Source organism: Lissotriton helveticus, chromosome 2_1, assembly GCF_964261635.1.
Source record: "Lissotriton helveticus chromosome 2_1, aLisHel1.1, whole genome shotgun sequence".
Taxonomy (NCBI): Eukaryota; Metazoa; Chordata; class Amphibia; order Caudata; family Salamandridae; genus Lissotriton; species Lissotriton helveticus.
In genome coordinates, this window is record NC_136059.1 from 31,477,890 (window position 1) to 31,501,901 (window position 24,012).

The 24,012-nt window shown below is 49.1% G+C and overlaps 1 protein-coding gene across 2 annotated transcripts in view; it reads left to right on the top strand.

The window, feature by feature from the left end:
• RGP1 (RGP1 partner of RAB6A GEF complex) overlaps positions 1-24,012 on the top strand; it is a 67,253-nt gene that overhangs the window by 5,098 nt on the left and 38,143 nt on the right. For both annotated transcript variants that reach the window (XM_078674427.1, XM_078674428.1), the window contains exons 2-6: positions 562-768; positions 4,795-4,931; positions 6,113-6,196; positions 8,200-8,349; positions 23,325-23,471. In XM_078674427.1, coding sequence (XP_078530553.1) covers positions 653-768; positions 4,795-4,931; positions 6,113-6,196; positions 8,200-8,349; positions 23,325-23,471 — 634 coding nt within the window. In that variant the 5' untranslated portion in view covers positions 562-652. The remainder of the gene's footprint in view (positions 1-561; positions 769-4,794; positions 4,932-6,112; positions 6,197-8,199; positions 8,350-23,324; positions 23,472-24,012) is intronic.

A 24,012-nucleotide genomic window follows, 5' to 3' on the forward strand; every position in this document is an offset into this window, starting at 1 on the left:
CAACCACCACAACATCTCCAACCTTGCTTCCTCTGAAAGGAAAAGCGTAGCTCAGGCCTTTCTGGAGATGTTGAATCTTGAGTCTTGGAAGTGCATGATAATGAAGAAGAGGGGGTGGGGTGGGGTGGGGGGGAGGGGTTATGGGCTGCAAGGAAATTGGCGCACACACATGCAACGAAAACTTGAGGTCGCACTGAAGTACGAGTGAAAAGCTTGCAAAAGATGCAAAGAGTTGCAACGGGCAACATGAAAGGCCCATTAGGTGCCACAAAGCATATAATAGAGCAATGCATCAAATTACATTAATCCTGGAAAAATTATGAAGAATGCACTTAACTGGCTGCAAAGCAGCAAAGAAAGAGGAAGCTGGTTTGCTACAAGAGGGTTATATAGGGATGGGTCTCCATGGTTGATCAGGTGACTGTGATGGAGTCATGGTAAAGGTCTAGGATGTAAGTATAACAAGCAGACTTTGACTATCTTTTTGTGATGGCCTGATATGTTTTTACAGTAAGCATATACACACCCTCAGCTCACAGTGACTTTGTGCTTGCCTTCTAGGAATGTGTATGCAAGTGGGTTGATTATATCCAAGATGTCCATGTGAATACCCACCCACGGTCTCTTGCAGTCGCCTCACGTCCACCCTGCTATGATTGAGGTGGTGGCCAAGTTGGTCCGAGGGCCTGTGTTCCTGGCGGGTGAAGTTCTGGAATGTGTCATCACCTTCACTAATCCCTTGTCGTCCCTTTCAACTTCAGCAACCAGGTAGCGTATGCAGGTTCAACGTGCTCATGGTTGGCAAGAACTTTCTGTAGCTGTTCTCGATAACTTGGATCCTCCTCATTGTGAACTAGATGGTTGAGCTGTGCGTCTGTTGTTAACAAACACTATTTAGCATTCCGGGTTAGATGTCCTTCATTGTACAACTGAGGTTGGCAGTTAGGAATATTCATCCTGGATGAGTAGGGACCTGAAACATCAGGTCTAGGACATTATGGAACGTTTTGTGTCCAGGAAGTGAAGTCAGAAGACACAAAAGCAAGGGCTTCCGGTCTCTGGCAGCAAGCGTTAATTCTGTAAAGCATCCCCAAGCTGAAGGGAGCGATGCCATGCAGTCCTGTTTTTTGAGGCAGAAGAAACTGGCTTGTATAGCAGGGTGCCAAGCCATTCACTTCACACAAGGACCATGACACTTGTTGGAGGGAGATGTGCCATGCTTGTGAGGATGAGGACTCACCCTTTGTAGGAAGGAGCTGTGCCATGCTTGTGAGGATGAGGACGCACCCTTTGTAGGAGGGAGCTGTGGCATGCATACGTGTGGCAGTGGGCAGTGAATTGTACAGGAAGGTTCTTTTCATAATACATGCAGAGATTTACGCGAGGCAGAGGACTATACAGCTATGAGAGAGCTGTGCTATTCAGTATTCAGGAACTCCTGCCAGGCTTGGGACTGTGCTCTTGGTAGGAAGGAGCTGTGCAGTGCTTGTAAAGATGAGGACACGCCCTGTGTAGGAGGGAGCTGTGCCATTCTTGTGAGGATGAGAACGCGCCCTTTGTAGGAAGGAGCTGTGGCATGTAGATAGGCAAGGCTGTCAGTGCTTTTTGCCAAAAGGTTCTGTGTCATGTAAGCACATACGTCAGGCAGAGAACTGTGACTAATGTAGTTGCGAGTTGTTCCATATAGACATGTATGTGTGAGAGATTAATGTCTTATGTAGGAGGGCAGTGCGCCACGCAGGCACGCACGCCAGGCAATGGACTGTGTATACATACATGCAAGTGACAGATTAGTGATTTATGTAGGAAGAGGGCCGGGCTCCTTGCAGACATGCATGTTGCACAAAGGACTGTGTATGAGGACATGCAAGTGACATATTAGTTATTTGTGTAGGAAGAGGGCTGGGCTCCATGCAGACATGCATGTTGCACACAGGACTGTGTATGTGGACATGCAAGTGACATATTAGTGATTTGTGTAGGAAGAGGGCCGGGCTCCACGCAGACATGCATGTTGCACACAGGACTGTGTATGTGGACATGCAAGTGACATATTAGTGATTTGTGTAGGAATAGGGCCGGGCTCCACGCAGACATGCATGTTGCACAGAGTACTGTCTATGCAAACATGCAAGTATGACAGATTAGTGTCTTGTGTAGGAGGGCAGTGCACCACGCAGGCATTGTAGTGTAGTTCCTATATTCCCAATAGGCTCTGCGCATTGGAATAATGTATCCTATAGATTTTACGTAGGGCTTAGGTCAGTAGGTCTCGATCGAATATACTAATCTTAATTGTGAGTGCCAGGTAGCTCAGAGGTCACTAGAAACTTTCACGAATTCACAAGAAGGGATTCGTTTCTGACAACCGCATAAACATGACAACTTTGTTTCCCTAAGACTGGAATAACTATCTTCAGAGTCGTGGAAACAAGAGATAAGTATTTCACTCAGTCAATCGTGCATGCTTTGTTTCTACAGAGTTTGCAGAGAAATAGTGAGATGGGCTTTTTTAATAAAAGGTTTACTGAACAGTCTTCTTTCTCATGCAAGAGAGCTGAACTGCTACAATCATTAGAGAGAATGCAAAGTATAATGTGTACAGCGAGAATAGTATTATAAAATAATTCTGTAAGAGCATTATATGGTTTATAAGCCATAAATAAAATACATGCATAAATAACGTAGACTAAAATACTCAACTGGTGCTTCTAAAATAAGCCTACCCCAATGTACCTAACCTAAGTCTGGTACGAGGGAAGAAGTATGTATGGTCTTAGCACAGGTTTAGTTTTGCCAAGAATTTACCAAAGGTTTCTCTAGGTTCTAATCCGCTCCATACCTTTAGAATGAAGGAGGTCTGGTATCTCTGTCTCAGGACTAGATTTCCCAACACCCCGCAAGGGGAGTCAGAAACACTAGAGCTGGATTTCTCAACAGAGGAGGGCAGCTTCCTGATCAGTACGTCAGCTGGAGAGTCGGCTTCCTTCGGCACTTGCTGTAGCGAGCTGCGTCGGTCAAGTAGGTCGTCTAACTGCTCCGAACCACCGTGCTTTGCCATAGCAAGTGGAGGTATATTTATACATTGAAGGTGTTTAGGAATACCATGTTTGACCTAAAGTTGGGCATATGAACGTCATGAATGAACCCCTGGGGAATAGTTGTTCATTGTAAAACTGAGTTCTTGAATAAATCAATATTCAAGCAAGGGGAAGTCCCTAACGGCTTAAGCTGGATTTCCAAGAAATCGTTGTGACGTTTGGTGAACGGATGTAAGTAGCCATGCCTGTATTTGGGTAGCATGGGCTATGCCTAAATAAGGGCTGGATTTGTATGCCTATATAAGGGCAACATGAATTGTACCTATATAAGGGCATGAATAGGGAAAATCCATTTGGGATCTAAAATGACATACAACAGCATGCACGTTGTGGAGAGGATGATTTATGTGCGCATGGAAGTGACCGATTAGTGACTTGTGGAGGAGGGGGGTAGTGCACCCCGCAGGCCTGCACTTTGTACAGAGGACTGTGTATGCGGATATGCAAGTGAGTCGCATATGATATCATGAATGATTAAAATGTAAACTGAAAGAGCCACGCCCACATGTCGTTATTGCTGCTATGTTACATGGAAACCTCAAGTGGTGTTGCTGCACATTGTGTGCAATATTAGCAATAGATATTACTAGAATACAGGAGGAGCTGAACCAATGCTCTCTCATCCAACAAGGGCGAGGGTCTGTATGTTGTGATATAAGTTAGCTATGGTGAGGATAGCGTGTGGTGGTTCAAGATTACTTTCTGTTTTGCAGATTGTTTTTGAACTTGTTTGGCAGCCTAGTGTTTGAGCACATGAGTGGGTGTTCTTAAAGGCTGCTTCGCAGGTTGGCTGATTCGGAGTCTTCGTGGAGACATTATGTTATTCTCTGGCATTATTGCTGTCGCGTGAAATACAGAAAATAACTACTACTGCAAGTGTGTTGAAATGTCGATGTCATTTTAAAGCTTTGACTATTAGTGGGAAGCAACTAACTAGGCCGTACTAGTTCAGAAAGCAGCTCAGTGTCTTTGCAACGGCATTTTCCCAGATGAATGGTTAAAATAAACTTCAAATGTCTCTGGATCCACTGGGGTGTGACATTTCAATTTAGGCTTGTTTCTTGTGAGATGTTTGTTTGGTTTACACACAGTGCAACCAGTTTTAGTTCTCTCCTTAATCTAGTATCCTCACCCCCCTGTGACCGCAGAAAAGAATGACCTCACTAAAGATGCTCTTTCACATGTGTTGTCCATCTCCATTGTAGAGACTATATAATGTTCAGGATGGATTTCCAATGTTCCATGTCTGCCTCTTCATGTGTGTGACATGCACTCTTCTGCTCTCCCAAAGGGTCGCATATGGCTTCTGACGGGGGACTTTGGGACACTTCTCATTTAAAAGTACTGTCTTGATGTCTTATCTACATACGCTGCAACTTTAAGTAGGAACGCACTGCTTAACAATGACCTTTTTGGCCATTTGTGAATGTCCTAGAATGCACCTGTTCTCCCTCTCCGTCTATTTTCCACAAGCTATGACCTGGACTATAGTTTGGAGTAAGCTATGTGCATGTCATTTCTGCCTTTGGGAAAGCGTGTTATTGGCAAAACTACATTGGTGTGTGAGTGGAAAGCCCAGAGAATCCAAGATATGGTGGTTGGTGTCAGATAGGAGAAGGTTGAGGTCCTGAATGTCCCTTTGGACCTGTGGTACCAGTCCTGTGACACTCACACTCTCCATTGTTCTTTGCAGTGAGATCTTGGCATGGGCCAGTGCCCAGATTCACTGCCAGTTTCATGCCAGCGAGAACCGGGTGGTGCTGCCCCCTTCTGAGAATACGAAGCATGACGTGCAGGCTGAGAACGAGACCGTCTTTGTCCCAAACCGAGGTAAACACTCTCTTTTTTTTCCCTTTTTCTTTTTTTCTCTGTTTTGTGTCTCTTTCTCTCTCTCGCTTTTCCTGTCCGAGGCAGCTTTGTTCTGTCCTTGGCCTCCAGCGGACTCTTTACCTTCTCTGCAGTGAGAGCCCTGCTCATGGTTCCTCTCTTCAGATGGCCTCAGAGTCCCATGAGCAGAAGGATGAGAGCATTGTGTGATGCCTTGTGTCTGGCTGTTTGCCTTGTGTTTTGGTTGAGAATGTTGTATATGCGTTTTGGGAATAAATTAATATCTGCCCTACTTTGGGAGAGTTGCAGGTTTATTGAAGATGGGAGTAGAAGCTTCCTGTTATTAATTGAGGCGATGAATGTGCATGGTCGAGGTCTTACATCAGGCTAGGTAGTTAGAGAACGTTTTTCCTTCTTGCAAATACTTCCTAGAAACCATTTTATAAACTCCCATAAGAGCCTGAGCCCCACATCTTGTTTCTTGCCATGGATGTTGATGCTGTCTGAGTTCTTGTCTCTTTGTGGACCTGGAATAGCCAAGAAGGGTCACCTTTGGCATAGTCTCATAGGGTGAGATGTTCTCCAATTCATAACAGCCTTGTGCCGAGTGTGGACAGTAAAAAAAACTCTGTTTGGAACACTAGGGGTGTGCAAAGTTTAAAAAGAAATAGTGGGGAAAAACTGATTTTTCTTGCCGTAAAGGGTGATGTCCTTGGAGCTCAGAGTGCTTCCGAAGTTAAACCAGTACTGCACGGTGTAAGCTTAGCAACGGTGCGGAGGGGGCCATTTCTGACGCCACACTAAACGAGGCGTCACAGCTCTATATGAGCATGCTCAAGGGGAGGAATCACCCCCCCAGAGGAGCACAGACGCTTATAGAATCCATGCTGGTGCTCCACATTCCTAGACAGGTAGGTCTGTCATCACTGGAGTACAGGCCTTTATTTTTACTCCCCTTGAAGTAACTGCTGACTCTCATCGTGAATTCATTGACCCGCGTGTGCTGTGATTTACAACCGGATTCAGTGATTGAGGCTGTGAGAGCGATGTTGCATTTACATGAGGATTCGCACGTGGGTGGTGTGGATAAAAACATAATGAACAGGACAGTTCAGTGAGACCATGTGTGTGGGTGAGTGCTGAATGTACCAGAGGACTATTGTCACTCTTTGTCTGTCCCACAGGTGAGCGCGGTCAGTGTATCCTCTCGACTCCCCCAAAGATCCTCTTCTGTGACCTGCGACTGGACCCAGGAGAATCCAAATCTTGTAAGTACATTATCCTTTTACTGCCAGTATGAGGGATGAGAGTACACATGGCTTGTGAGAGTGGATGATGTAATGAGCAAATGATGCACCAGGATCAATCCACTCTCCTACCTACAAAATTCAACCTCCAGTATCAGCAGCGCTGCTAACTCAAGCAGAGCTATCTTTCATTCTCGCCCAAAACCTTCAGTCTTAAGTAGCACCAGTGCCACAGGCGCTGGATCAATGGAACCACTTCACCCCCAGCATTCAATGCTACATAACTTGAGTGCTCTGAGCACGGACTAATAATCCTCTCGGGGTATCACCAGTGCTGCAGACCCGTGCCAGCGGTGCGTCTTCCTGATAAAGAGTTCTCAATCCCAAATACCACTACAGCTTTCCTAACTATTAATCCCATATAACATAACAGCTGTCCCAATTGTCAATTTCAAATTACATTAGCGCTGTAGACCCAAGCTGGCAGTCAAATCGCCCTTGCCAACCATCTAATTCCGACCGTCCATATGAATTAACTTCACTGCGGTAGACGCCTACTGGCGCACTTGTTAACGGGCATTGGCACTCGAAGAACTTTCCAACAGATGTACAGCATTCTAAGTGCACGAAGTGAGCTACTCTTCCCACAGGTGTTCGGAAGGCTCTATCGGGGAGGAAAGCTTCTTTAAAATGAACTTCAATGGAACAAATTTAGATAAATAGCCACAGAGGCAGAAGTTTTACAGACAGCTTCTTAGGGGCATTCCCGGAGGACAAATTTCAAAGTAATGAAAGCCAGTGATATTTTTGCTACACAGTTGGCCTCACAAATTGGCTACAGTGCCTCAGATTTTAAAATCCTTAGGATATCCACTCTTTCAAAAAGTATAAAATTCTTCCTTCACCTCCATTTTCTGCTCATTTCACTTTCTTTACCCCGCCTTCACAGTAGATTACCACTTATACAACAGGTCTTGCTTGAAAAGAAATGACACATTATTGATATGTTCTGACAGTAGTCCTTTATAAACGAAGTAAGATTCTATAGCTTTAATTGAGTCCTGAAATAACTGATGCAGAAAGACGTATGCATAGGTAAGCACACCCCCTCCCAGAGGCCTCTACTGCTTCTTCGTTCCTCTGGTCCCTTAGTTAGATGGAGCCTCATAACCAGACGTCATGCCGTTAAGCTGTCCTTCCAGTAGGCTCTGCAGGCAGAGGGTCGGTGTTGTGCCTGCAGAGCTTCCAAGAAAGTCCAGGGCAGCTGCCCGTGGCGTGAGACCTGATGGGAGAAGGTGAGTATAGCCCCTTAACCTTCCTATTGACAACTGTGACTAGCCTGATTGGTCGGTCTCCACTCCATATACCAAGTTGACCATCTGTCCCTGCCCCTCCCCACCTCTTTTGCCCTCTGCCCACAAATGTAAATATAAATGTAAATGTGCTGGACTTGTAAAGCGCACAGCTGCCCGTGAGCGTCCCGGCGCTTGCTTAGGGAACCCGTCCTGGTATTCCCCTGTGAGAAACCCCGGCAGGGTGTCCACAAGGTGAAAGCCAGGCATCCCGCCGCGAGGGGCCGTAGTGGAGATTAAGCAAGCTATTGCCCAGAGTCGCAGAGTGTGACCACGTGAGTTGAGTAGGCACCGGAGCGAGAATTGTCGAGTCCGTGGAATTTTTGAGCCGGAGACCCGCCGAGGCGGGGAATCGAACCCTGGTCCACGGTCGATCTCAGCTTCCGGGTCTGCCGCCTCTAACCACTGAGCCACGCTTCTCCAAATGCCCCAGACTTTACCACATGTCCCTTCCAGACACTTATTTCAAATCCAGCTGTCCTTGGTGATTGACCTCCATCATTACATCCTAAACCTAGAACCACATAGAGATATTTGATGTTTGCTACATCCATTGAGTGCACATTGGTAGAGTTTCTTATCTGCACTGGTGTTTTGCAGCCCTTTACCATGTATGTCACTGAGCTGAGTATTTCTCTTCCACTATGTAATGTTGTCCCTTGTGTCACTCAGACTCGTACTGCGAGACGCTCCCCGTGGATGGCCCGCCGTCATTCCGTGGGCAGTCCGTCAAGTATGTGTACAAGCTAACCATCGGGTGCCAGCGCGTCAACTCTCCAATAAAACTGCTGAGGGTGCCTTTCCGAGTGCTGCTTCTGCATGGTAAGTGCGAGGGAAAGGGAGGCTCTTTTTCTTGTGCATAATGACAAAGAAGAAAAGTCTCTGAATACATTTTACTCCACCTCTATTGTTCCTCAGGTGATTTCCGCATCAATCCCACTCACAGCTCTGATGACACTTCACAGTGTGCTAGCAGATCGCTGCCCTTATAGATCTATAGCCCCACCACAATAAGGCCCATGCGTGGCGGACCCAATATGCTGTTGGCAAACAAAAAGAGCAGCCTTGATGACCTTGGAATTTCTCCCAGTATGTGGCCTCTTTGTTTCCCTGTATGGGACCATCAGGATTTACCTGGCGCACTTTAACAGGAAAAATGTACATTGGAACGGCCACCCTGTGCGCAGGGTCGTTACTGGCCCCATAGTGTGTCACTTGGGTCTATAGCCATTAATGTTGTGGCAGACATATACCTCAGTCCCTCAAACTGGGGACAAGTATCCCTTCTAACAGTTTAATCTCCAGTTAATCAGACAAAACAATGCGACTCAGCCTCAGGGTGGTGGTATGGGCGACGAAATGAAATTTCCGCAATGTACAAAGGTAACAATAAATCGATGTCCAGACAGTTCTTCTTTTGAAAAGGAAAACGAATGCAATAAACAAACTAAATACTAGGCTCAAAATTACAAGTATTTACAAGATTTCAAGTGAAATTGCAAATTGAAACCCCTCTCAGATAAAATTGTGTAAATCGGGCAGAGTTCACAGTGTAAACCACTTCCTGTTGTATATCTCGGGGAGTTCACAGTGTAAAACCTCTTCTTGTGTATATGTCGGAGAGTTCACAGTGTAAAAGCAATTCATGTTGCATATCTGAGAGTTCACAGTGTATAATGACTTCCTGTTTGTATGTCAAGAGTTCACAGTGTAAAACCTCTTCTTGTGTTTTAGAACTCTGGTTCAGGAGGTCCCAAGGCTGTCAAAAGTAACTCCCTTATTACACTTCTGTTGTCCTGGGGCCTCTGTACTCCACCCCCTCAGCCTGGTGACCAAGTTCCGCTCTTAGCACCTGCCTTTAGGAGTAAATAGAGCAGGCTAAGGCTGGCTCAGGGAGGTACTGTGAGCTAGAACTCTGAGCACAGCAATCCTCAACAATAACACTCAAATCAATGGCCAGATAATGCATTTATTTAATTATTTTTTTAAAAAGGGTTATGTATTTTACTGCACCCACACGTCCATACTGTAGCACTATAGTCAAAATGACAAATGGGTAGAAGATTCGAGGTGCAATTTAAAATTGGAACCCCTCGAACAGGGGGTTGCTAACCATGTGCCCTAAAGAGATATCACAAGTGACCCTCTCAATGTGGTCCGCTGCATTTATCTGTCAGGTACCATGCGTCAACAGCAGTCTCTAATCTTAAAAACCAGCAATGATACTAAAGGTCTGCCTGAAAACAGGAGGCTTTTCGCAATCATAAAGGTTGTGTAGTCTTTGTCAAGTTGTTCGCTATGTAAAATGAGACCCACACCATTTTCAGTACTGAAGCCCTCTCAGTAGAGCTTTTTAAAGTGCTATTCCTGTTGCCCACATAAGATCTGGCAAGAGCTATGCTGTCAAATCAGACCTAAAAATAAGAGTGTACTAGAATGTTTATTGTATCTACTTGTTTACCCGTAACACTATATTTGACCTTAAAGGTCATCTTAGCCCATTACAAACTTGGTGGAGGGAGTAAAGTCCATCTGGGTGCTTACAATATTACATGCACATTTACTAATAGAAATCCAGGTTGTGCCTACCAGAGGGCGAGAGAGTGGTAAAGAGCAAGCGAGAGAGGGCGGTACAGAGGGAGGGAGAGCGGTACAGAGGGAGGGAGAGCGGTACAGAGGGAGGGAGAGCGGTACAGAGGGAGGGAGAGCGGTACAGAGGGAGGGAGAGCGGTACAGAGGGAGGGAGAGCGGTACAGAGGGAGGGAGAGCGGTACAGAGGGAGGGAGAGCGGTACAGAGGGAGGGAGAGCGGTACAGAGGGAGGGAGAGCGGTACAGAGGGAGGGAGAGCGGTACAGAGGGAGGGAGAGCGGTACAGAGGGAGGGAGAGCGGTACAGAGGGAGGGAGAGGGGTACAGAGGGAGGGAGAGAGGGGTACAGAGGGAGGGAGAGCGGTACAGAGGGAGGGAGAGCGGTACAGAGGGAGGGAGAGCGGTACAGAGGGAGGGAGAGCGGTACAGAGGGAGGGAGAGCGGTACAGAGGGAGGGAGAGCGGTACAGAGGGAGGGAGAGCGGTACAGAGGGAGGGAGAGAGGGGTACAGAGGGAGGGAGAGAGGGGTACAGAGGGAGGGAGAGCGGTACAGAGGGAGGGAGAGCGGTACAGAGGGAGGGAGAGAGGGGTACAGAGGGAGGGAGAGCGGTACAGAGGGAGGGAGAGCGGTACAGAGGGAGGGAGAGCGGTACAGAGGGAGGGAGAGCGGTACAGAGGGAGGGAGAGAGGGGTACAGAGGGAGGGAGAGAGCGGTACAGAGGGAGGGAGAGCGGTACAGAGGGAGGGAGAGAGGGGTACAGAGGGAGGGAGAGAGGGGTACAGAGGGAGGGAGAGCGGTACAGAGGGAGGGAGAGCGGTACAGAGGGAGGGAGAGCGGTACAGAGGGAGGGAGAGCGGTACAGAGGGAGAGAGAGGGGTACAGAGGGAGGGAGAGAGGGGTACAGAGGGAGGGAGAGCGGTACAGAGGGAGGGAGAGCGGTACAGAGGGAGGGAGAGAGGGGTACAGAGGGAGGGAGAGAGGGGGTACACATGGAGGGAGAGAGGGGGTACAGATGGAGGGAGAGAGGGGGTACACATGGAGGGAGAGAGGGGGTACAGATGGAGGGAGAGAGGGGTACAGATGGAGGGAGAGAGGGGGTACAGATGGAGGGAGAGAGGGGGTACAGATGGAGGGAGAGAGGGGTACAGATGGAGGGAGAGAGGGGGTACAGATGGAGGGAGAGAGGGGGTACACATGGAGGGAGAGAGGGGGTACAGATGGAGGGAGAGAGGGGGTACAGATGGAGGGAGAGAGGGGTACAGATGGAGGGAGAGAGGGGGTACAGATGGAGGGAGAGAGGGGGTACAGATGGAGGGAGAGAGGGGGTACAGATGGAGGGAGAGAGGGGGTACACATGGAGGGAGAGAGGGGGTACAGATGGAGGTAGAGAGGGGGTACAGATGGAGGGAGAGAGGGGGTACAGATGGAGGGAGAGAGGGGTACAGATGGAGGGAGAGAGGGGGTACAGATGGAGGGAGAGAGGGGGTACAGATGGAGGGAGAGAGGGGGTACAGATGGAGGGAGAGAGGGGGTACAGATGGAGGGAGAGAGGGGTACAGAGGGAGGGAGAGCGGTACAGAGGGAGGGAGAGCGGTACAGAGGGAGGGAGAGAGGGGTACAGAGGGAGGGAGAGCGGTACAGAGGGAGGGAGAGCGGTACAGAGGGAGGGAGAGAGGGGTACAGAGGGAGGGAGAGCGGTACAGAGGGAGGGAGAGAGGGGGTACAGAGGGAGGGAGAGAGGGGGTACAGAGGGAGGGAGAGAGGGGGTACACATGGAGGGAGAGAGGGGGTACAGATGGAGGGAGAGAGGGGGTACACATGGAGGGAGAGAGGGGGTACAGATGGAGGGAGAGAGGGGTACAGATGGAGGGAGAGAGGGGTACAGATGGAGGGAGAGAGGGGGTACACATGGAGGGAGAGAGGGGGTACAGATGGAGGGAGAGAGGGGGTACAGATGGAGGGAGAGAGGGGTACAGATGGAGGGAGAGAGGGGGTACAGATGGAGGGAGAGAGGGGGTACAGAGGGAGGGAGAGCGGTACAGAGGGAGGGAGAGAGGGGGTACAGATGGAGGGAGAGAGGGGGTACAGATGGAGGGAGAGAGGGGGTACAGATGGAGGGAGAGAGGGGTACAGATGGAGGGAGAGAGGGGTACAGATGGAGGGAGAGAGGGGGTACACATGGAGGGAGAGAGGGGGTACAGATGGAGGGAGAGAGGGGTACAGATGGAGGGAGAGAGGGGGTACAGATGGAGGGAGAGAGGGGGTACAGATGGAGGGAGAGAGGGGTACAGATGGAGGGAGAGAGGAGGTACAGATGGAGGGAGAGAGGGGTACAGATGGAGGGAGAGAGGGGTACAGATGGAGGGAGAGAGGGGGTACACATGGAGGGCGAGAGGGGGTACACATGGAGGGAGAGAGGGGGTACAGATGGAGGGAGAGAGGGGGTACAGATGGAGGGAGAGAGGGGGTACAGATGGAGGGCGAGAGGGGGTACAGATGGAGGGAGAGAGGGGGTACAGATGGAGGGAGAGAGGGGGTACAGATGGATGGAGAGAGGGGGTACAGATGGAGGGAGAGAGGGGGTACAGAGGGAGGGAGAGAGGGGGTACAGATGGAGGGAGAGAGGGGTACAGATGGAGGGAGAGAGGGGGTACAGATGGAGGGCGAGAGGGGGTACAGATGGAGGGAGAGAGGGGGTACAGATGGAGGGAGAGAGGGGTACAGATGGAGGGAGAGAGGGGTACAGATGGAGGGCGAGAGGGGGTACACATGGAGGGAGAGAGGGGGTACACATGGAGGGAGAGAGGGGGTACAGATGGAGGGAGAGACGGGGTACAGATGGAGGGAGAGAGGGGTACAGATGGAGGGAGAGAGGGGGTACAGATGGAGGGCGAGAGGGGGTACAGATGGAGGGAGAGAGGGGGTACAGATGGATGGAGAGAGGGGGTACAGATGGAGGGAGAGAGGGGGTACAGATGGAGGGAGAGAGGGGTACAGATGGAGGGAGAGAGGGGGTACAGATGGAGGGAGAGAGGGGGTACAGATGGAGGGAGAGAGGGGGTACAGATGGAGGGAGAGAGGGGGTACAGATGGAGGGAGAGAGGGGTACAGATGGAGGGAGAGAGGGGGTACAGATGGAGGGAGAGAGGGGTACAGATGGAGGGAGAGAGGGGGTACAGATGGAGGGCGAGAGGGGGTACACATGGAGGGAGAGAGGGGGTACAGATGGAGGGAGAGAGGGGGTACAGATGGAGGGAGAGAGGGGTACAGATGGAGGGAGAGAGGGGGTACAGATGGAGGGCGAGAGGGGGTACAGATGGAGGGAGAGAGGGGGTACAGATGGAGGGAGAGAGGGGGTACAGATGGAGGGAGAGAGGGGGTACAGAGGGAGGGAGAGAGGGGGTACAGATGGAGGGAGAGAGGGGTACAGATGGAGGGAGAGAGGGGTACAGATGGAGGGAGAGAGGGGTACAGATGGAGGGAGAGAGGGGGTACAGATGGAGGGAGAGAGGGGGTACAGATGGAGGGAGAGAGGGGGTACAGATGGAGGGAGAGAGGGGTACAGATGGAGGGAGAGAGGGGTACAGATGGAGGGGGAGAGGGGGTACAGATGGAGGGAGAGAGGGGTACAGATGGAGGGAGAGAGGGGGTACAGATGGAGGGCGAGAGGGGGTACAGATGGAGGGAGAGAGGGGGTACAGATGGAGGGAGAGAGGGGGTACAGATGGAGGGAGAGAGGGGGTACAGATGGAGGGAGAGAGGGGGTACAGATGGAGGGCGAGAGGGGGTACAGATGGAGGGCGAGAGGGGGTACAGATGGAGGGCGAGAGGGGGTACAGAGGGAGGGAGAGAGGGGGTACAGATGGAGGGAGAGAGGGGTACAGATGGAGGGAGAGAGGGGGTACAGATGGAGGGAGAGAGGGGTACAGATGGAGGGAGAGAGGGGGTACAGATGGAGGGAGAGAGGGGGTACAGATGGAGGGAGAGAGGGGGTACAGATGGAGGGAGAGAGGGGTACAGATGGAGGGAGAGAGGGGTACAGATGGAGGGAGAGAGGGGGTACAGATGGAGGGAGAGAGGGGTACAGATGGAGGGAGAGAGGGGGTACAGATGGAGGGAGAGAGGGGGTACAGATGGAGGGAGAGAGGGGGTACACATGGAAGGAGAGAGGGGTACAGATGGAGGGAGAGAGGGGGTACACATGGAGGGAGAGAGGGGGTACACATGGAGGGAGAGAGGGGTACAGATGGAGGGAGAGAGGGGGTACACATGGAGGGAGAGAGGGGGTACACATGGAGGGAGAGAGGGGGTACAGATGGAGGGAGAGAGGGGTACAGATGGAGGGAGAGAGGGGGTACAGATGGAGGGAGAGAGGGGGTACAGATGGAGGGCGAGAGGGGGTACAGATGGAGGGCGAGAGGGGGTACAGATGGAGAGAGGGGGTACAGATGGAGGGAGAGAGGGGGTACAGATGGAGGGAGAGAGGGGGTACACATGGGGGGAGAGAGGGGGTACAGATGGACGGAGAGAGGGGGTACAGATGGACGGAGAGGGCGGGAAAGAGCAAGGGTGAGAGAGTGGAGTTGAAAGAGCACCTGAACTTAAGGGAGCCAAGTGCTGGTGCACCCGTAAGCAGCAAGTTGGTTGTTCTTGTGTGCTCCTTTCATTTATGGACATTGTGTCTGGACTCTCTAGAAGTCCGGGTTGTCTTTCTCAGTTGTACAGTCTGAGAAAGTGCCACTTTTGAAGTGGTTAACCCCCCCCTTTTTGCCTAGTTTTGATATAGTTTCAATTGTAGTGCCGAGGGTCCCTCCAACCAGGTCCACTTTGCCAGTGTGTCTTCCCTAAAAACCTTTCCACAATTGGTACTTCTGCCACCTGTAAGTCCCTAGTGAATGGTACCCTGGCTGCCTAGGGCCTGGGAGATGAAGAGGGTCCCCTGTGGCCCCCCTCACTAGGACCATGCCCCTGCAGCTTGCATGACCCTGTGAGGTGAAAAACACATGGGTGCCATGCCAGCCAGCACTCCCTGGCGGTTTAGGTAAGTCACCCCTCTAGCAGGCTTTACAGTCCTAAGGCAGTTTACGACAGGTGATGGCTGTAGGAGAGTAGGGTCTGCAGTCCTATGATCACCCAGATTTTTGCTTTTTGCTTCACTGGTTTACGACTTTCCCTGGCTGTGGGCCTGCTAATCAGACCCACAGCCTAGCTGTTCTCTCTATTCCAAATTGTACCCAGGTACTGAATTGGCACTGGGCCCTTTCCAAGTCCCTGTACCCAGGGCTGAGGTGTACCCAGAAGTCTCCCAGGGGCTGAAGCATGTATTATGCCACCCCTGGACTGACTAACCAAACAGACACAACTGGCTGCACGACAGCTGGGGCAAGGGGTGTACTCACCCTTTGCTTTAGATATAGTATCCCTATATCTAAACCTAAATGGACACACATATCTCCTATCAGTCACTCCTATGGCAGGCCTTAACAATCCTGAAGGCAGAGTGCTTGGAATCGTGTGAGATGGTGCTCTGGCATGAGCTGAGCCTGTCTGCGGCTTTCGGGATCCATCTCTTAGCCGTTTCCATGATATCGCATACCATATACTCTTAAGTGCATTATAATCCTCGCGGTTATATGCCAACTCTGGTATCGCTTTATCAAAACATGTCGAGTAAGGTGTCATACGAATTGGAATACTAACCCCTCGCCAATTCTGGTGGCTGGGGCGTCCCAGCGCTGACATACAACCTATTATTCCAGGAGGGGAGGGGGGAGATAAGCATTATGGAAAGAGCCAGGTTTTTAGTTGCCTGCGGAAGGTGAGTAGGTTGTGTTCTCTTCGAATGGAAAGCGGAAGAGAATTCCACAATTTAGGGGCGTTGTAGGAAAACAATCTTCCCCCCGAACGGGCTCTGTTTATTCTTGGAATGCAGGCAAGGGAGAGGGAATCAGACCTGAGTTGTCTGTTAGGGTGGTAGGGATTGATGAGGGATTTCAGGATTGGCGGGCCTTTGCCTTGCATTAACTTATGTGTGATGCATAAGGACTTGAAAGTGACCCTTTATTTGATCGGGAGCCAGTGGAGACTTTTAAGAGCCGGTTTGGCCGAACATCTGGACTTGGTTCCTGTAAGGAGTCTGGCGGCTGCATTTTGGGCGTATTGCAGTTTTTTTATGACTGAGGCAGGAGCTCCTAGATACAGGGCATTTCCGTAATCCAGTCTGGAGATCACCAGACCCTGGATAAGCATTTTCCTAGATTGGAAGGGGAGTAAATGAAGAATCTTTCGTGCTTGTTGAATGAGACCGAAGCAGATGCCAGAGGTTTTCCTGGCTTGGGTTTTAAAATTGAGCTCCTGGTCCAGCCAGATCCCTAGGCTCTTGACTTCTGCTTTCGGGGTAGGGGGTAAGCCCATGCATGGAGGCCAAGAGAGGGACGTGGGGAGTTTACGTGGGTTGCCTAGCAGAAGAATCTCGGATTTCTCACCGTTTAATTTGAGGTGAGATTCACACATCCAGCGATGGATGTTATTTAGGCAATCCGCCAAGTTGTCTAGACTTTTACTTGAGTGGTTTAAAGATACCACCAATTGGGTGTCATCGGCATACATGACTGTTTTTATACCAAATGGGGAGATGACGTCCTCTAAGGGGGACATGTAGACATTAAAAAGCTTTGGGTCTTGCTTCACCAGAGGCTCGGACGCATCGCTTTCGATGCCAGTCATCCTAGACCTGCTTTGGCTCTTGCTTCACCAGAGTACAGACACATCAATTTAGATGCCAGATATCATAGATTTCCTTTGGCTCTTGCTTCACCAGAGACCCAAAACGTCGCTTTTCGATACCAGTCATCAAAGACCTGCTTTGGCTCTTGCTTCACCAGAGTCTTGGACGCATCGCTTTCGATGCCAGTCATCCTAGACCTGCTTTGGCTCTTGCTTCACCAGAGTACAGACACATCAATTTAGATGCCAGATATCATAGATTTCCTTTGGCTCTTGCTTCACCAGAGGCTTAATGCATCACTTTTTATGCAAGTTATCTCGAACTATCAATGTGACTTCACAACAAACTTGGCAGCGCAGGGGGTTATTGTAAAATAAAATGTGCATGACTCTGGAGGTCCTCACTAACTACAAAAGCACTTAACCAGGCATTCACCTATTTTTCTGGCACTCTCCTTGTAGAGCTCGCCATCATTTTACGAAGAGGTCTTAACCACCAAACTCGTCAACTCTAGTTTTCTGGGTCTGTCCCATCCCTATTCTCTGTAATAGCACAGTCAAGACAGTATATTTATGTTAAAGATCAAGCATCAAGCCTTTTATTGGACTATCTGATGGCTACAGTGCATCATATGTTTTTTGTTTCTTCCCTGTAGCATGTCTGGTTTCTAACACCCCTCTATTTGGGCACATAATGTCACTGTCATTAATCCACTCCCTTTTTAGGTCTCGCTAGAGCCAGCGCATGCGCTGGTGTGGCGAGACATTTAGTAACTGGCTTTTTGAAGTGGTACCAAAGGCTTTCTCCGGCCACCAGTGAGCGGTTACGAGCGCGGGCATGCGCTTTCGAGCACAGGCACCATCGCGCGGGCACCCTTACAGCCGCGATTACTTTCACGGCGCCGCCATCTGCCTTTCCTCGCTCCGCTTCTCCCACACCACAGCACGTGTCCCCTTTCAGGGCCGCGCGGCCCGTTACCTTTATGGCCTCGCGGCCAATGCTTGTTCAAACAGTAGCGTGTTAATCTTTCCATTTTAATTTAATTTTTCGTATCAACTTGGTTTCTTTATGTTTCCGCCTCACCTTCCTTTACTTGGTTCGAGCTTAAATGGAATTCATAACATATTTGGAATTTTTGCTCAATTGCCCAGTATATAATATATAAAGAGAGATGCTCTTTTTACAGCAATCCTAGCACCTATATGGTGCAAACGTATACCATGCCACCTTCGCTGCACGGAGGTCGCAAGGCTTGGCGCGCTCCCCTTTCAGGGTATCACCGGGCTTGTGCAGCCTCAGCAGAGGCATGCGCATGGCAGTCCCGGCCTGCTCCACTTTCTGTGCAGTGAACAGGACCCCCCCCCCCGGATCACCTTCCAAGAATTTCCCAGAATCCACCACGCCTGGAGCAGCAGTGGAGGCGCACGAGTGGAGTCACGTATTGGGTGTGTGTGTGTGCGTGTTGCCACGTTCCTGCTGATGAGGGCTGAAAGCCCGAAACCGGTACTTGGATGCTTGTTTCTAGTCCAGGGAGGACCTGGCTTGGCAGTTCGGGCTGGACTGTTCCCATGGGGCACAGGGTCAAGACTGATTTGCATATGGCTGGGTTCAAACTGGAATGGCATGGTGAGCAAAAAACCGATGGATTTAGGCCCAGATCTCTGTACTGGGGTGAATGTATGACATTGTTCTGCATTCTGTCCATCAACTGTTTTTTTTGCATTTGTCACCCCGAGTGGGACGGGTATGCTCAGACGTGAGTCCCGTGCTCTCCATGCCACTGGAATCAAGCTATCCAGGCTGATGAGGGCTGAAAGCCCGAAACCGGTCCTTGTATGCTTGTTTCCAGACCAGGGAGGACCTGGCTTTGCAGTTCGGGCTGGACTGTTCCCATGGGGCACAGGGTCAAGACTGATTTGCATATGGCTGGGTTCAAACTGGAATGGCATGGTGAGCAAAAAACCGATGGATTTAGGCCCAGATGTCTGTACTGGGGTGAATGTATGACATTGTTCTGCATTCTGTCCATCAACTGTTTTTTTTGCATTTGTCACCCCGAGTGGGACGGGTATGCTCAGACGTGAGTCCCGTGCTCTCCATGCCACTGGAATCAAGCTATCCAGGCTGATGAGGGCTGAAAGCCCGAAACCGGTCCTTGGATGCTTGTTTCCAGTCCAGGGAGGACCTGGCTTGGCAGTTCGGGCTGGACTGTTCCCACGGGGCACAGGGTCAAGACTGATTTGCATATGGCTGGGTTCAAACTGGAATGGCATGGTGAGCAAAAAACCGATGGATTTAGGCCCAGATCTCTGTACTGGGGTGAATGTATGACATTGTTCTGCATTCTGTCCATCAACTGTTTTTTTACAGACTGACAGAGGGGCAGGAGCAGTGACGCTGCCCATCAACGCACTGGTGTGTCCTTTCATTTGCTTTCAACACCTCTTGCTAGTCAGTCTCCCACAGCTGCCTCATCCTGAAACCGGAACTTTTCAGGTCTAGAATATTCCCTCATCCACCCACCCACCTACACATTCACGCATATGTGCACTCACTCCTTTATCCATGGCTTTATCTTACCATTCGTCTTCATTCACTTGCCAGTTGTGCACCCACCCACACACCTCTATTCATCTTTCTATCCACCTATTGCCTCATTCCCTTATTCCCCCCTCTCACCTCCAGATAAGCGCACAGAGATACACACCATTGTTTTGTTGTGAGACTGCAGGCAGACAACACTCGCTGAAGGCATATGCAGAGGCTAGGTGGGATGCACATTTATTTTTAAACTGGAGTGATGTGTAGTTCAAAGTAAGTGTTCGCAGTGCTGTAATTAAAGGTGTCACCTTGTTAATTTGTGTATCACATTTACATGTTGCATGTAAAGATGAAACTTACTAAAGGAGACCGAAAGAAAGGAAGACGAAGACTAATGACCTGTCAGCCCAACCCGTTGGTGCAATTTAGCTGCAAGATTAAAACAAGCATTGGCTTAGCCAAATAGGTCTCGCTTTTGGGACCTTATAAGTATTTAGTTATGCAGCAAAATATCCTTGGTGCAACAACATCAACTGTTGCACGGCTAAACACTTATAAGGTACAAGGTTTAGCCATGCAACAGCTGATGTTGCACCAAGGATATTGTGCTGCCAAACTAAATACTTATAAGATCCCAAAAGCGAGACCTATTGGCTATGCCAATGCTTGTTAACTTAGGACATTTGCTCAACATTCCTTCCCATAGCCATTATATGTACTCACTAGGTTGCACTGAGCACACAGCCACAACTTCAGGGTTAACTATTGCATAAGCATGAGACTACAGCCTTTTCTGAACAGTAAGTAAGTAAGTAAATTCTTTATTGCATGATTAATAAAAATCTTTGCAATTGGTATAAAAGGTGCTTGTCTTGAGCACTTTTGCAAGGCACATAAATAGCAAAGGATAAAAGGAGTACATGTCATTACAGTCACATTAGTATAAAAGCATTTCAAGATTTAGCAATGTTAATACATTTGTAAATAAATATGTGCAAAAAGAATCTTGTGCTGTCTTTAAATAGAGAGAAATTAAAAGCCCAAGGATTCCTGTGAGGCACTGTCAGTGTGTGATTTCTGTGCTTGCTATAGCAGGAAAGAAAAGGACACTGTCAAACATTCGCAAATGAAAGTTCTTTTCATGTAAGGGTTTTTCGCAGGGCATAGTTATTCCAGATCATGGACTAACGGCTGGGTTTAGTGCGGTATTTGCTAGTTTCATGAAGCGGACCAGTCTGCAGGCTAATTGAATGTCCTCCCTGTTAAAGCATGCCAACAATGCCTGCCGACGGGTTCGCAAACGTCTTTGGTTCCACAGCTGTGTTAGTTGTCTCCTTCGTTCACTGTCTAGGGCTTTGCAGCTGCATAACAAGTGCAAAACGTCCTCTTTTGGATCCCCGCAGAGTCTGCACTTTATGTTGGATTCCGAGCGTTTCCACGGGGAAGATTTACTTTTGATGGTATTACCCCCTTTCTCAACTGCAAGAAGGATTCCTTCACCGCCCTTGAGAAGCCAGTGCCTAGATAGGCCTGTGGTTGGGGCCTGGTGTAGCTCTGGATCACGAACCACCCCTGAGTCCTACTGGTTAGTGCTGCTTTATCTTCTTCCAGAGATTGATACTTCACAGTTTTGTTAACGAGTCGTTTGAACATTTGTTTGTGCAGCTTGTATCCCAAAGGTCTTTTAGCGCAAGGGTGCTTATTGCTGCTTGAAGATAGACCATTGCAGGGCTGTCCATGTTTCTTTCCCGCTCTCTCCATAGGTAAGTGTTCAGGGTGCCCGTCTCAGCGTTCTTTACTTTGTGCCAGTATTTTGCGTAAGCACCCTTACGTGCTATTTGTTGTTTCTGTAGGCCTTTTCTGAACAGTCATTCTTTGGTCTGGACTTTGCTTCGTTTAAACAAACTATATTCAAGCCTCTTCTTCAGATCGTATTCTTTGTTGACACCCTCTAGTCAGTGGAAAAATATGCGCTCTGATAGCGTGTTTTGGTGGTACGTACAGCCAGCTGAGTTTGACAAGATTGCTTGATTTTGTTGAGTTTGCATAGGGTAACAAAATAACCAATCACTTGAGTCTGAATGGGTGTTTACCCTCTGTGTTTTCTTAAGGCTGAGGTATACTCTGCTATTCGCCCCAATAATCTTTTTTTCTTTGTTCGTGTTCTAAGCATGATTAAAGTGCCTGATGTTTCTGATTATATGTGGCTAGAATGGCCCTTGTCCTAGAAAGAGTTCCAAGGTGCTGGCCAGGAATGGAATCAGTAAGGGCCTCTTGCTTTGTATCCTATGTTGTACGTGGTTGGTCTTAGCAGTACTGTTTTTTTTTTTTTTTTGCAGAGTTTTATATAGCGCAAACTTGACCCGAACCGAATCAGGTATCAGAGCGCTTTACATAGCACCAGTTACGTTACATGAGGACTTGACCTCCATCTCTGAAAGCGGAGCAAATGTGACAAGATAACAAGATTTAAAGGCATCTTTATTGCTCATTAACTTTGTGAGCAATAAAAATGCCTTTAAATCTTGTCCTGTCCACAGACGGAGGACAAACGTTAGTTTGTCTTCCTACTCGCCACAAAGGGCGAGTAGGACGTAAAAACAGCTCGCCCTCGTTAAATTTAGCCCGCATATGAGAGCGGTCGAGTAGATTTTTCGAGCCCTGCACTCCCATATAACCTATCATACACCCACTCCAACTTCCACACTACCATTCTCAAAACCATTGACACAATCATACCAATACGTACACACCCACTCACTGATTCATAGGTCTACACACACACATACACTCAGTCACCCATACAGCCACTCATACACCAACTCATTCACTAATACAGTCCCTGACATATACTCTCAAACACCCATACAGCCACTCCCACACGGTCAATCATCCGTAGAGCTACTCTCACACTCATTGTCAATCACAAAGCCACTTATTCACCTACACAGTGCCACACACACTAACTATAACTGCTGAATTTCTCTGGTTCTGCACGAGTGAAATGTCAGCCCAACTAGTTCTCGCACAGAGCTTACACTGCCATGTACTGTGAATCAGGGATGCTTGTTATCCAGTACCTTTGTTAGCTGACTAACTTATGATGTCTGGATATGGCGGGAGTACTCTCCGGGACCTGATTTGAAATTTATTATCGACTGACCTTGGGCCTGTAATTTCAGTCCTTCGAAGGTGAATTTTACGACTGGAAATCTTTTACTGTGGTCTCGACTTGACGTTATACGAAATACGCTATACACGACGGAACCATACTACTAATTTTAAGAAAGGCATTATATGAGATCATACAATAACACGGTGAAGCCATTCTTGATGTGATCTTGAATAAAATTCGGCCCTGAGGAAGTCATTGGGTATCTTGCCAAGACGAAACACGTGTTGGCTGTTCTTATGTTTGGCTACCTTGGATGATCCCTACTACACGGAATCATTGACTGAAATCTGTGTTTTGAAAATAAAGACTTCCACTGAAAGATACGATTTGGAGAATTCTCATTGGACTCATACTTTTCTCTAAATATTGTATTCATTCCTGGGGAACTAAGTTTGTTTTGTAACTATTTCTTTCTGTGTATACAGAAGGAATTTCCCTCTGGCACGTTAGTGGTCGCTGCCTGTTTGTTCCCTAGAGCATCTGTTACTGATAATCTGCTTATTTCACTCTTATTGGTTTTGCGCAAGACCCTACCCAACCACGCATCGCAGCATTCTACTCTCACACTCATTGTCAATCACAAAGCCACTTATTCACCTATACAGTTCCACACACACTAACTATAACTGCTGAATTTCTCTGGTTCTGCACGAGTGAAATGTCAGCCCAACTAGTTCTCGCACAGAGCTTACACTGCCATGTACTGTGAATCATGGATGCTTGTTATCCAGTACCTTTGTTAGCTGGCTGCCTTCTCTCCGCAGGGCTGAAGGACTACCAATTTCCGCAGGATGAGGAAGTGGCTCCCTCCAACCCTTTCCTGGAGGAAGAAGAGGGAGTAAAGAAGGACTCCAGAGTTGTGGATCTTGCCACCGAGCTGCTGATGGTGGCAACGTCGAGGCGCAGTCTTCGTGAGTTGTAATACTACGCCCCTGGGCTGGGGTGGAAAAAAGGCATCCTCAATTCATAGAGCAGAGCTGGGTAGCGAGTCACTGTTCATTCTTAAATGGAAGGCAAACATCTTATAGGTAGCTCGTTGTCAGGAGGCAATCAGACTTTGCATTAAGTAAAGTGGTCTTAAATGATTTTTCTGACCATGTCTTACAAGTATCTGTTCATCTGAAAGTGAGGGTTTGTACTGCCTTGAGGGAACTCCCTCACTGCTTTAGGGGAGGTAGGTACCTCCTCGAGGCAGCTTCCTCACTGCTCTAGTGAGGGTAGGTGCTGCCTCAAGGCAGCTCCCGCACTGCTTTAGGCAGTATAGGTTGGTGCTGCCTCGAGGCAGCTCCCGCACTGCTTTAGGCAGTATAGGTTGGTGCTGCCTCGAGGCAGCTCCCGCACGGCTTTAGGGAGTATAGGTAGGTACTGCCTCAAGGCAGCTCCCGCACTGCTTTAGGCAGTATAGGTAGGTGCTGCCTCGAGGCAGCTCCCGCACGGCTTTAGGGAGTATAG